This window comes from Mesoplodon densirostris, chromosome 5 (genome assembly GCF_025265405.1).
Source record: "Mesoplodon densirostris isolate mMesDen1 chromosome 5, mMesDen1 primary haplotype, whole genome shotgun sequence".
In the NCBI taxonomy this organism is placed as follows: Eukaryota; Metazoa; Chordata; class Mammalia; order Artiodactyla; family Ziphiidae; genus Mesoplodon; species Mesoplodon densirostris.
The window spans coordinates 78,413,980-78,427,229 of NC_082665.1; the positions used below are offsets into that span (position 1 = coordinate 78,413,980).

A 13,250-nucleotide genomic window follows, 5' to 3' on the forward strand; every position below is an offset into this window, starting at 1 on the left:
AAAAAAAATTAATCATCTTTTTTCCTACTCTTTTTTCAAAATGTTGCAATTCTTAATTTTCAGATTTATCTAAAGAAGAGAGACATCTTGTATTTTATCTGCATATGACTCCTATTGCATTTAGATTTAAAATTAGAAAGAAATGGACTTTGGTAGATTGTCATGTTTGACACAGATTTAATATTTTTCTTTTTGGAGTAATAACTGATTATTTTCCACCTGATTGTACTGACCTTTTCAATTTTAGTTCTGGTCATTTATGAAATGTTATATGCTAAAGCCATATTATTAAAATTACCCACTAGCCCTTTTTATATCATTTTACACGTGATTATAAAGCTTGTCTGTTAACTCAAAAGATTTAAAGACTGTTCTGCACACTGGAAAGCTTTGCAGGTATTCAAACTTTCTCATGTAGTAGCAGAAGGCTGTAATAGAGTTTAGATTTTGATTTCCAGTAATCTGGGAAAGTAACTGCTAGAAGGTTTGCTGTTGGATGTTTTTCCTAAAAAATAAAAAAGTAAGGAAATTCATATAGCAACAGTATTCCTATTTTTGCGAATATTATTGTGTAATGTTTTGGAGAAAAGGGTACTTTCTGTTTTTGAAAAGCCTTGAAATTGCTGTTCTTGCTTTGTTATAACTGGAGATTACTGTACCTCCTCTTTTCAGACATCTCTAGTTTGTTTTTAATTTTTGCATTAGTTTATTGATTCATGTCAGCCTTCCATCTTGGACTCCATCTAACTCAGTTCCTAAATACAGTATGGTTCTCACACCTTTCTGTCTTTCATGCTCTCTTCTTTCAAATAATCTTATTTTTATTTATTTTTCTTGGGAAAAGGTGGTTCTTGGAACTTCATCCATTGGTTAATTCATGTGTATTTTGAAAAATGGCCTTTTTTTTTTTTTTTTTTTTGAGGTACACGGGCCTCTCACTGTTGTGGCCTCTCCTGTTGTGGAGCACAGGCTCCGGACGCGCAGGCTCAGCGGCCACGGCTCACGGGCCTAGCCGCTCTGCGGCATGTGGGATCTTCCCGGACAGGGGCATGAACCCATGTCCCCTGCATCGGCAGGTGGACTCTCAACCACTGCGCCCCCAGGGAAGCCCAAAAAATGGCCTTTATATTAGTTCTTTTTTCATTTTAAAATAATTTTCATTGATTTTTTTGTTTGTTTATAAAAGTAATATGTACTTCCTGTAGAAAAATTGGAAAATCGTGAAAACAAATCCCCTGCAATCCTCTAGCCCATGAACAGCCTCTGTTAATATATATATATTTTTTTTTTCCTGTGGGTCATCCTCGCCTTCCCCTTCTACCCATCGTCCTGTTCTGCCATCTGTGAGGCACGGTCCTGTGCTGGCTAAGAGCAGGCACTCTTGGCGACAGACTTCTGGGTTCAAGTTCTGGCTTTGTCACCTACTGGTTGTGGTTCTAGGGGAAATCATTTAATCTTTTGTGTGTCTTAATTTCCCTATCTGTAAAATGGGAATAATAATATTACCTAACTCACTGGTTGTTGCGAAGATAAAATGAATTAACATATGTAATAGTGCCTGGCACATAAGTGCTATGTATGTATTATATTACTTCTTAGTCTTGTTATTTTTTAAACCTTTTTCTAGGATCATATGTATATTCTAAGCATTTTCTCATGTCATTAAAAATTCTTTGAAACCATAATTTAATAGATAGAAATATTTCATTATACAGTTTTATCAAAATTTATTTAACTCTTCTTTTGAATATTTAAATTGTTTTAACTTTCGTCAACCATATATTATACACATAATCATTTACATAAATATTTGCCTGATTATTTTCTCAGGCTAGAAGTCGGAAATTTTAATTACTGAGTTAAATAATATGAACATATTTTTAAACCTTGACACATTTTATAAGCTTTTCAAAAAGATAATATAATTTACTACTCTGATCAGCATTGTTTGATAATACTGCACAGCCTTCCAGTGTGGAATAGGCTTCAATCAACTTTTGCCTGTTGGTAGCTAAAAGCAATGACTTGCTTTAGTGTATATTTATTTGCTTATCAGTGAAGGTGAAAAAAATTTCTCATGTTGATTACTCATTCATGTTTCTTACTCTTTGAATTTTTAATTTATTATTTTGGCCCCTTTTTTGATGGTGTTATGCTTTTCTTATTGATTTTTTCTGAGTCTTTTATATATACATTAAAAACAATAACTTTTTATCTTTTCTATGGCACTTTTCTTGAATAACTTGACTGTTATTTTTTATGTCTTTTAAAATAATTTTAGTGTTGTCAATTTATTTGATCTTTTCCTTTGTGATTTTTTTTTTTTTACTTTTGTGCTTAAATATTTTCCCATTTCAGAATTAGGTTAATAATCTGTTGGGCACATGTCTGTTTTGTTTCGCTTTGTTTTTTTGTTTGTTTGTTTTTTTTACATCTTTATTAGAGTATAATTTCTTAACAATGGTGTGTTAGTTTCTGCTTTAAAACAAATTTAATCAGTTATACATATACATATGTTCCCATATCCCCTCCCTTTTGCGTCTCCCTCCCACCCTCCCTGTCCCACCCCTCCAGGTGGTCACAAAGCACCGAGCTGATCTCCCTGTGCTCTGCGGCTGCTTCCAACTATCTATCTACCTTACGTTTGGTAGTGTATATATGTCCATGCCTCTGTTTCGCTTTGTCACAGCTTACCCTTCCCCCTCCCCATATCCTCAAGTCCATTCTCTAGTAGGTCTGTGTCTTTATTCCTGTCTTACCCCTATGTTCTTCATGACATTTTTTTTTCTTAAATTCCATATATGTGTCAGCATACAGTATTTGTCTTTCTCTTTCTGACTTACTACACTCTGTATGACAGACTCTAGGTCCATCCACCTCATTACAAATAGCTCAATTTCGTTTCTTTTTATGGCTGAGTAATATTCCATTGTATATATGTGCCACATCTTCTTTATCCATTCATCTGATGATGGACACTTAGGTTGCTTCCATCTCCGGGCTATTGTAAATAGGGCTGCAATGAACATTTTGGTACATGACTCTTTTTGAATTATGGTTTTCTCAGGGTATATGCCCAGTAGTGGGATTGCTGGGTCATATGGTAGTTCTATTTGTAGTTTTTTAAGGAACTTCCATACGGTTCCCCATAGTGGCTGTACCAATTCACATTCCCACCAGCAGTGCAAGAGTGTTCCCTTTTTTCCACACCCTCTCCAGCATTTATTGTTTCTAGATTTTTGGATGATGGCCATTCTGACTGGTGTGAGATGATATCTCATTGTAGTTTTGATTTGCATTTCTCTAATGAGTAAAGATGTTGAGCATCCTTTCATGTGTTTGTTGGCAGTCTGTATATCTTCTGTGGAGAAATGTCTATTTAGGTCTTCTGCCCATTTTTGGATTGGGTTGTTTGTTTTTTTGTTATTGAGCTGCATGAGCTGCTTATAAATTTTGGTGATGAATCCTTTGTCAGTTGCTTCATTTGCAAATATTTTCTCCCATTCTAAGGGTTGTCTTTTGGTCTTCTTTATGGTTTCCTTTGCTGTGCAAAAGCTTTTAAGTTTCATTAGGTCCCATGTGTTTATTTTTGTTTTTATTTCCATTTCTCTAGGAGGTGGGTCAAAAAGGATCTTGCTGTGGTTTATGTCATAGAGTGTTCTGCCTATGTTTTGCTCTAAGAGTTTGATAGTTTCTGGCCTTACATTTCTGTCTTTAGGCCATTTTGAGCTTATTTTTGTGTATGGTGTTAGGGAGTGATCTAATCTCATACTTTTACATGGACCTGTCCAGTTTTCCCAGCACCACCTACTGAAGAGGCTGTCCTTTCTCCACTGTACATTCCTGCCTCCTTTATCAAAGATAAGGTGACCATATGTGCGTGCGTTTATCTCTGGGCTTTCTATCCTGTTGCATTGATCTATCTTTCTGTTTTTGTGCCAGTACAATACTGTCTTGATTACTGTAGCTTTGTAGTATAGTCTGAAGTCAGGAAGCCTGATTCCTCCAGCTCCGTTTTTCTTTCTCAAGATTGCTTTCTCTATTCGGGGTCTTTTGTGTTTCCATACAAATTGTGAAATTTTTTGTTCTAGTTCTGTGAAAAATGCCAGTGGTAGTTTGATAGGGATTGCATTGAATCTGTAGATTGCTTTGGGTAGTAGAGTCATTTTCACAATGTTGATTCTTCCAATCCAAGAACATGGTATATCTCTCCATCTATTTGTATCATCTTTAATTTCTTTCATCAGTGTCTTATAATTTTCTGCATACAGGTCTTTTGTCTCTGTAGGTAGGTTTATTCCTAGATATTTTATTCTTTTTGTTGCAGTGGTAAATGGGAGTGCTTCCTTGATTCCACTTTCAGATTTTCCATCATTAGTATATAGGAATGCCAGAGATTTCTGTGCATTAATTTTGTATCCTGCTACTTTACCAAATTCATTGATTAGCTATAGTAGTTTTCTGGTAGCATCTTTAGGATTCTCTATGTGTAGTATCATGTCATCTGCAAACAGTGACAGCTTTACTTCTTCTTTTCTGTTTTGGATTCCTTTTATTTCCTTTTTTCTCTGATTGCTGTGGCTAAAACTTCCAAAACTGTTGAATAAGAGTGGTGAGAGTGGGCAACCTTGTCTTCTTCCTGATCGGAGTGGAAATGGTTTCAGTTTTTCACCATTGAGGACGATGCTGGCTGTGGGTTTGTCATATATGGCCTTTATTATGTTGAGGAAAGTTCACTCTGTGCCTACTTTCTGCAGGATTTTTATCATAAATGGGTGTTGAATTTTGTCGAAAGCTTTCTCTGCATCTATTGAGATGATCATATGGTTTTTCTCCTTCAATTTGTTAATATGGTGTATCACGTTGATTGATTTGCGTATACTGAAGAATCCTTGCATTCCTGGAATAAACCCCACTTGATCATGGTGTATGATCCTTTTAATGTGCTGTTGGATTCTGTTTGCTAGTATTTTGTTGAGGATTTTTGCATCTCTGTTCGTCAGTGATATTGGCCTGTAGTTTTCTTTCTTTGTGACATCCTTGTCTGGTTTTGGTATCAAGGTGATAGTGGCCTCATAGAATGAGTTTGGGAGTGTTCCTCCCTCTGCTATATTTTGGAAGAGTTTGAGAAGGATAGGTGTTAGTTCTTCTCTAAATGTTTGATAGAATTCGCCTGTGAAACCATCTGGTCCTGGGCTTTTGTTTGTTGGAAGATTTTTAATCACAGTTTTAATTTCAGTGCTTGTGATTGGTCTGTTCATATTTTCTGTTTCTTCGTGATTCAGTCTTGGCAGGTTGTGCATTTCTAAGAATTTGTCCATTTCTTCCCGGTTGTCCATTTTATTGGCATAGAGTTGCTTGTAGTAATCTCTCATGATCTTTTGTATTTCTGCAGTGTCAGTTGTTACTTCTCCTTTTTTATTTCTAATTCTATTGATTTGAGTCTTCTCCCTTTTTTTCTTGATGAGTCTGGCTAATGGTTTATCAATTTTTTTTATCTTCTCAAAGAACCAGCTTTTATTTTTATTGATCTTTGCTATCGTTCCCTTCATTTCTTTTTCATTTATTTCTGATCTGATTTTTATGATTTCTTTCGTTCTGCTAACTTTGGGATGTTTTTGTTCTTCTTTCTCTAATTGCTTTAGGTGCAAGTTTAGGTTGTTTATTCGAGATGTTTCCTGTTTCTTAAGGTGGGATTGTATTGCTATAAACTTCCCTCTTAGAACTGCTTTTGCTGCATCCCATAGGTGTTGGCTCATCGTGTCTCCATTGTCATTTGTTTCTAGGTATTTTTTAATTTCCTCTTTGATTTCTTCAGTGATCACTTCGTTATTAAGTAGTGTATTGTTTAGCCTCCATGTGTTTGTATGTTTTACAGCTCTTTTCCTGTAATTGATATCTAGTCTCATAGCATTGTGGTCGGAAAAGATACTTGATACAATTTCAATTTTCTTAAATTTACCAAGGCTTGATTTGTGACCCAAGATATGATCTATCCTGGAGAATGTTCCATGAGCACTTGAGAAAAATGTGTATTCTGTTGTTTTTGGATGGAATGTCCTATAAATATCAATTAAGTCCATCTTGTTTAATGTATTACTTAAAACTTGTGTTTCCTTATTTATTTTCATTTTGGATGATCTGTCCATTGGTGAAAGTGGGATTTTAAAGTCCCCTACTATGAATGTGTTACTGTCGATTTCCCCTTTTATGGCTGTTAGTATTTGCCTTATGTATTGAGGTGCTCCTATGTTGGGTGCGTAAATATTTACAATTGTTATATCTTCTTCTTGGATCCATCCCTTGATCATTATGTAGTGTCCTTCTTTGTCTCTTCTAGTAGTCTTTATTTTAAAGTCTATTTTGTCTGATATGAGAATTGCTACTCCAGCTTTCTATTTGCATGGAATATCTTTTTTCATCCCCTTACTTTCAGTCTGTATGTGTCTCTAGGTCTGAAGTGGGTCTCTTGTAGACAGCATATATATGGGTCTTGTTTTTGTATCCATTCAGCCACTCTCTTTCTTTTGGTGGGAGCATTTAGTCCATTTACATTTAAGGTAATTATCGATATGTATGTCCCTATTCCCATTTTCTTAATTGTTTTGGGTTCGTTATTGTAGGTCTTTTCCTTCTGTTGTGTTTCTTGCCTAGAGAAGTTCCTTTAGCATTTGTTGTAAAGCTGGTTTGGTGGTGCTGAACTCTCTCAGCTTTTGCTTGTCTGTAAAGGTTTTAATTTCTCCGTCAAATCTGAAAGATCCTTGCTGGGTAGAGTAATCTTGGTTGCAGGTTTTTCTCCTTCATCACTTTAAATATGTCCTGCCAGTCCCTTCTGGCTTGCAGAGTTTCTGCTGAAAGGTCAGCTATTAACCTTATGGGGATTCCCTTGTTTGTTATTTGTTGTTTTTCCCTTGCTGCTTTTAATATGTTTTCTTTGTATTTAATTTTTGACAGTTTGATTAATATGTGTCTTGGCGTATTTCTCCTTGGATTTATCCTGTATGGGACTCTCTGTGCCTCCTGAACTTGACTGACTATTTCCTTTCCCATATTAGGGAAGTTTTCAACTATAATCTCTTCAAATATTTTCTCAGTCCGTTTCTTTTTCTCCTCTTCTTCTGGAACCCCTATAATTCGAATGTTGGTGCGTTTAATGTTGTCCCAGAGGTCTCTGAGACTGTCCTCAGTTCTTTTCATTCTTTTTTCTTTCTTCTGCTCTGCAGTAGTTATTTCCACTATTTTATCTTCCACGTCACTTATCCGTTCTTCTACCTCAGTTATTCTGCTATTGATCGCATCTAGAGTATTTTTCATTTCACTTACTGTGTTTTTAATCATTGCTTGATTCATCTTTAGTTCTTCTAGGTCCTTGTTAAATGTTCCTTGCATTTTGTCTATTCTATTTCCAAGATTTTGGATCATCTTTACTATCATTATTCTGGATTCTTTTTCAGGTAGACTGCCTATTTCCTCTTCATTTGTTAGGTCTGGTGGGTTTTTATCTTGCTCCTTCTCCTGCTGTGTGTTTTTCTGTCTTCTCATTTTGTTTATCTTACTGTGTTTGGGGTCTCCTTTTTGCAGGTTGCAGGTTCGTAGTTCCCCTTGTTTTTGGTGTCTGTCCCCAGTGGCTAAGGTTGGTTCAGTGGGATGTGTAGGCTTCCTGGTGGAGGGGACTAGTGCCTGTGTTCTGGTGGATGAGGCTGGATCTTTTCTTTCTGGTGGGCAGGTCCACGTCTGGTGGTGTATTTTGGGGTGTCTGTGGACTTTTTATTATTTTAGGCAGCCTCTCTGCTAATGGGTGGCATTGTGTTCCTGTCTTGCTAGTTGTTTGGCATAGGTTGTCCAGCACTGTAGCTTGCTGGTCGTTGACTGAAGCTGGGTGCTGGTGTTGAGATGGAGATCTCTGGAAGATTTTCGCCGTTTGATATCATGTGGAGCTGGGAGGTCTCTTGTGGACCAGTGTCCTGAAGTTGGCTCTCCCTCAGAGGCACAGCACTGACTCCTGGCTCCTCAATTTGGGATGATTTGTTGTCTATTCATGTATTCCACAGATGCAGGGTACATCAAGTTGATTGTGGAGCTTTAATCCGCTGCTTCTGAGGCTGCTGGGAGAGATTTCCCTTTCTCTTCTTTGTTCTCACAGCTCCCGGGTGTTTTGCTTTGTTTTTTTTTTTTTTCCTTTTTGCGGTACGCGGGCTTCTCATTGTTGTGGCCTCTCCCGTTGCGAAGCACAGGCTCCGGACGCGCAGGCTCAGCGGCCATGGCTCACGAGCCCAGCCTTTCCGCGGAATGTGGGATCTTCCCGGCCCGGGGCACGAACCCGTGTACCCTGCATCAGCAGGCGGACTCTCAACCACTGCGCCACCAGGGAAGCCCTGCTTTGTTTTAATGCATTATTTTTTCACATAAAAATATGAACTGTTTAATTGATCTTTATTTGGGGCTGTGGTATGAGGTGAAATCTAAATTTTTCTCAGAAATATAACCAATTTTCCTAACACTATTTACTAAACATTTCATTCATTTTCCATTGATTTGTGAAGCTTCTATTATCATCTGTTGTATGCATATATCTTTTAGGGTTACTTTTCTAGATATCCTATTCCATCGATTTTTTCTACTTCTGTACTCAATATTATACTCTTTTTATAGCTATATTATATTTTAATTATTATATATTTATAAGCAACTTTAGTATCTGGTAGAATAAGCTCCCCAGATGTCATTCTTCTTTTCCAAAATATTTTGAGCTATTTTAGCTCATTATACATTTCAGTTTGTAAAGTTTTTAAATATAATCCACTGGAATTTTAGACAGTGTTTTTTCTTTTATTACAGAAAAAAATTCTAAAATTATTTCTCAATTTAGTGGAAATATGCTTTTGCAAATCATTCAAAATATATGAAGTAAGTATGAAAGGCAACAGTTGCACTTTCCAGAGGCACCTACTCTGGTTTGTGGTTTTGGTTTGATATCTTCAGGTGATTATTGCCATGTCTTTAAATAGTATTTTCATATTACTCTTTTTAGGATTATCAACTTTACACTTTATCTCTTGACTTTTTTCTATGCCACATGAAGATTTAACTCAGTCATATCATACCCTTATCCCCCTTCACCTCTGTTTTGAGATTCAGATCTTTAGTTTGTTGTTTTTATATCTTTAAATAATTCAACCTGTTTCTTATTGGTCTACTTCTGAGTTGGACTACAAGGAATTTAGTGCCTGCTTTCCTCCCTTCCTCCTTTCCTCCCTTCCTTCCTCCCTTCCTTCCTCCCTTTCTTCCTCCCTTCCTTCCTCCCTTCCTCCCTTGCTCCCTTCTTTTTTTTCGCTTTTCTTCCATTCTAATTCTTTTGTGGGTTGATAATTCAACTAATTGTTAATTGACAGTTCAACTAAACAATTGCATTTTCATAGTTGATAATATTTACATTCTGTTATGTAATTGTAATAAAGTCTTTTGTGCTTGTATAGACTGATTCTGAAAAGTCAAAACAATTTACATGATTAAGAATGTGTAACTTTTTTTGACTTTAGAGCCAAGTAGTGCACTATATTTATAACTGCTTCACCACAATTCTAATGCCATAACTCCTTTATCACTTGATGAGAATGTTTATAGCCTCAGGGTCAGTGGATTCTTTTTTCTATCGTCGGCAAACTACTAAATGCACATTGTAATTTATTTCATTTTTACACTATGACTTTCTTGACCAACTTTTTTGTCATGGAGTTTCAGAGTCTTCTGTTTTCCTTTTAGAGAGAAAAGTAATATACCTTCCTCACTTTATGTTATCTAGCTTCTTTCTTACCAGTTTTATCTATTGCTTGTAGTCTGTTCTATTTTTCTTCTTGATAACATTTTCAAAGTTTATTGACCTTTAGGTCTAATTTGGGCTGATTAATTTCTAGCTCTTTATTAGCTATTATCCTTTCTTCCCCATTGAATTCCTGGGTTATATCTACCATTTTGTACATTCTACATTTTCTTTATTTTTCTGGAGTACATCCGTAAGAACTTTCTTAGAAATGTTTGCATGGGAGGTAAACACATATAGTTCTGGCATGTCTCAAAATGACTTATTTTTGTTTTCTTATTTTATTGACAGTTTGGGTATAAAATTTCTTCCATAAACTTGAAGGTCTTGCCCTGTTGTGTTCTAGCCTACATTGCTGCTGAAGATCATCTGATGCCAGTCTGATTCTACTTCCTTTTTAGGGAATCTGTATTTTCTTTCTGTAAGCTCATAGGATCTTTTTTTCCCTTGGTGTTGCAGAATTTCTTGCCGATTTGCATTGGTGTGGGTCTTTTTCATCTATTATGCTGGGTAGGAAATGCAGCGTCCCTGTCTGGATTGTTGCTCAATATATTTGACTTTTGATTAATTTTATTGTTTTACTTAATGGCATTTGTACTTTCAGGTATAAAACAATCATGTAACATTGCTTCTCTTTTTCAGGTGTTGCTGCTTATGTTGGCTGGCAAAGCTCCTCAATTCTCAAACCCCTGCTGCAACAAGGCCTTAGTGATGCTGAGGAATTTGTTATTGTGAAAGCTCTTAATGCCCTTACCTGTATGTGCCAGTTAGGGCTGCTGCAAAAACCCCATGTCTATGAATTTGCCAGCGATATTGGTAAGTTTTTGTTTCTCAAAATTAGGATGGGAAAATTAAGGAGTAGTAAGAGAAACAACAACTGATAGGGCGTTATAAAGTTTCTAGGCAATCTAGAGTGAGATTTTCAGCTTCATTGTCCCTGTTGTGTGTGTGTCTGTGTGTGCACATCCATGTGCATGCTTATGCCTGCATGCTTGTATGTATGTGAGGGACACATAGGCACACACACAGGAGCACTGGCCCTCCAGCCCAGGTTGGGAAATACACCTTTGTTTTTAATCTGTAGTTAAGTCTTGATGATCCTTGAAAAATGAAGATTTTTTTTTGTTTGTTTAAACACAATGTGGATTAAGTCTTTAACTGCTCTGAAGTGTCAGCTTATGTTTTTGGACACTTGACCATTAATCAAGTTGAAACTGGATGTGGAGGATTGTCTGTGACTTGTCTGTGTCATTGTACTGATCGCCAGTTAAGCATTCATAGTATTGACGTTACTACTGTTGTTAATTTTATTAACCAATGAAAGGAATTAATTCCTTGACCTTTATAACAGTTATCTAGGTCCATCAACTTAAAATTCAGAATAAGAGCAAACCAGGTACATGTGACACACTGTAAAATTAAAAATATTAGAAGCTCTTAGTCTTCTTAACACTTCATTTTAAGAAAGTAACCAGTGTATTGATAAGATTGCATGTTGGCTTTGTACTGAGAAGACATGAAATCTTAGGAAATTGCCTTTTTAGATAAAATACTTTATTGCTGCTGAATGCTTTGCCAAGAAAATTTATAGAAAGCCAAAATTAGTTAGATTTGGTTAATAGGTTTTTCTTGAGTCAATCCTCAGAGAAAAAAGACAAAGGAGTTTTTATTTTGATAGTTGAAATTAGATGGTTAGATAGTAGAGAGGTATAAAATGTCTGGAAGTTTTTAGGCATGAATGTAGCTTTTTAAAAGAAAAATTTTGTGGAAATCTGAGTATATGTAGGTTTCTTATTTTGCACTCTTAATATTTAAAATCATTCGTTTAGTTTGTAACACTAATTTGGTTTGAATGTTTTTGATGATTATGTTAAAAATAATGACAAATTTATTAGAAAAGTTCTGAGTATTGGCAACATAATCATGATAAAAATCTCTATTACACTGAAATGCTTTTGATTTTTTGTGTAAGCTGCAGAGTGCTAAACCTTGAGGGAGTCATCTCTGTTTTCTTCCTAATTTTTAAAAGAGCTAATAGCTTGGGAAACAAAAATTATTAATATAATAAAAGATGTTAGAATGTTTTTTGAATTTCTGATCCTGTGTAGTGTAAGGCAGATGTAGAAAGCACCACTTTTCATAATAATATTAAAGAGAAAATGTATCATCTTAACACACATATTTTGCTGCCTGGAATATTTTCCTGCTCATTCTCATTGTGTGAATTCTCACATCAGTGTTTTCTTTTTTTCTCCTGTGAAAGTGGCATTACCTCCTAAGGGTCGAGTTTTTCTTGCTTTTGACTTTGATCTTCTTCATTCTAATGAAAATCCTTTGTATATAAATATGTACTTGTATATTCTAATTTCACATAATACATTCCTTCTGTTGCCTAATTATTTGGAAATTATTTTTGAGATTTAATATGGCATATAATTAGCATTTTATTTATCTGCAAAATGGATGTCCATCAATTTTTAAGCAAAACTTATCATAAAAGATAGTTTTTTACCCCTCCTGTCAAATTTTGCAGAAATTTTTCTGAGTCCTATGAGTTTTAGTCATTGGTCATAGGATGAACATATGGGGTCCTCATGTATCTTAAGCTTAGTATCAAAGTAAATTATTATCTTTAGGTATAGAATAAACCCAATGTGGTACAACTTTTTGGGTGTGATGCTCCCTTAGAACTGGAACTGAATTTGGTACTAGCTATGGGGAGAAAAAAAAAAACCCTTGCTGAGAAAAATCAAGCAAATAGTCATTTGTTGGCATTTTGAACTATTTAAAAGAAGAAAGTTTTTAATAACTTACAAACACCTACTTACTTAAAACAAGTGATAAACTGTACGCACCTCTCTGTTCTGTCTTTATGTGTGGTTAGCCTGTTGTAGTGATTCTTAAAGGGAATTATTGTGGTGGTGGTGATTATCATGATTAAAAACTATACTCTTCCCACTTAGACATTATGAAAACTCACCTTTCCATCTGCTTGTCCCCAGATAATTGGAAATATAATGGATGTTCTATGGGAAATCTTCGATTCTGGTTTCTTGTATTTGGAGTCTTGGAGGTTCTTTGTATCAGTTAGCTACTGACTGATATAATAATGCTGTACAACAATCAACCACAAAATCACAGTAAATCCTTTGGTCAAGTTCTCAGCATGCATTTGCGAGCTCAGTGGGCGGCTCTGCTTTAGGCCTTGCATCTCCCAGACGCCCGTGGTGATTGTGGTTTATCTGTCTCATTCTGGGGCCCAGGTTGGAGGGGCAGCAACCACCCAGGTTATGTTCTGGGTGATCGCAGAAGCCTAGCTATGCCACACATTTCAAGCCTCTGTTTGTGTTACATCTGTTGACATTCCATTGGCTAGAGCAGGTACTGTGACTGAGACAAGAGGGAGGGACAGAGAAGTACCCTTTGTACA

At 35.9% G+C, this 13,250-nt stretch overlaps 1 protein-coding gene across 1 annotated transcript in view; it reads left to right on the forward strand.

The window, feature by feature from the left end:
• PIK3R4 (phosphoinositide-3-kinase regulatory subunit 4) overlaps positions 1 to 13,250 on the forward strand; it is an 83,333-nt gene that overhangs the window by 19,931 nt on the left and 50,152 nt on the right. The window contains exon 8 of the mRNA XM_060099053.1: positions 10,463 to 10,636. Within this exon, the coding sequence (XP_059955036.1) occupies positions 10,463 to 10,636 (174 nt within the window). The remainder of the gene's footprint in view (positions 1 to 10,462; positions 10,637 to 13,250) is intronic.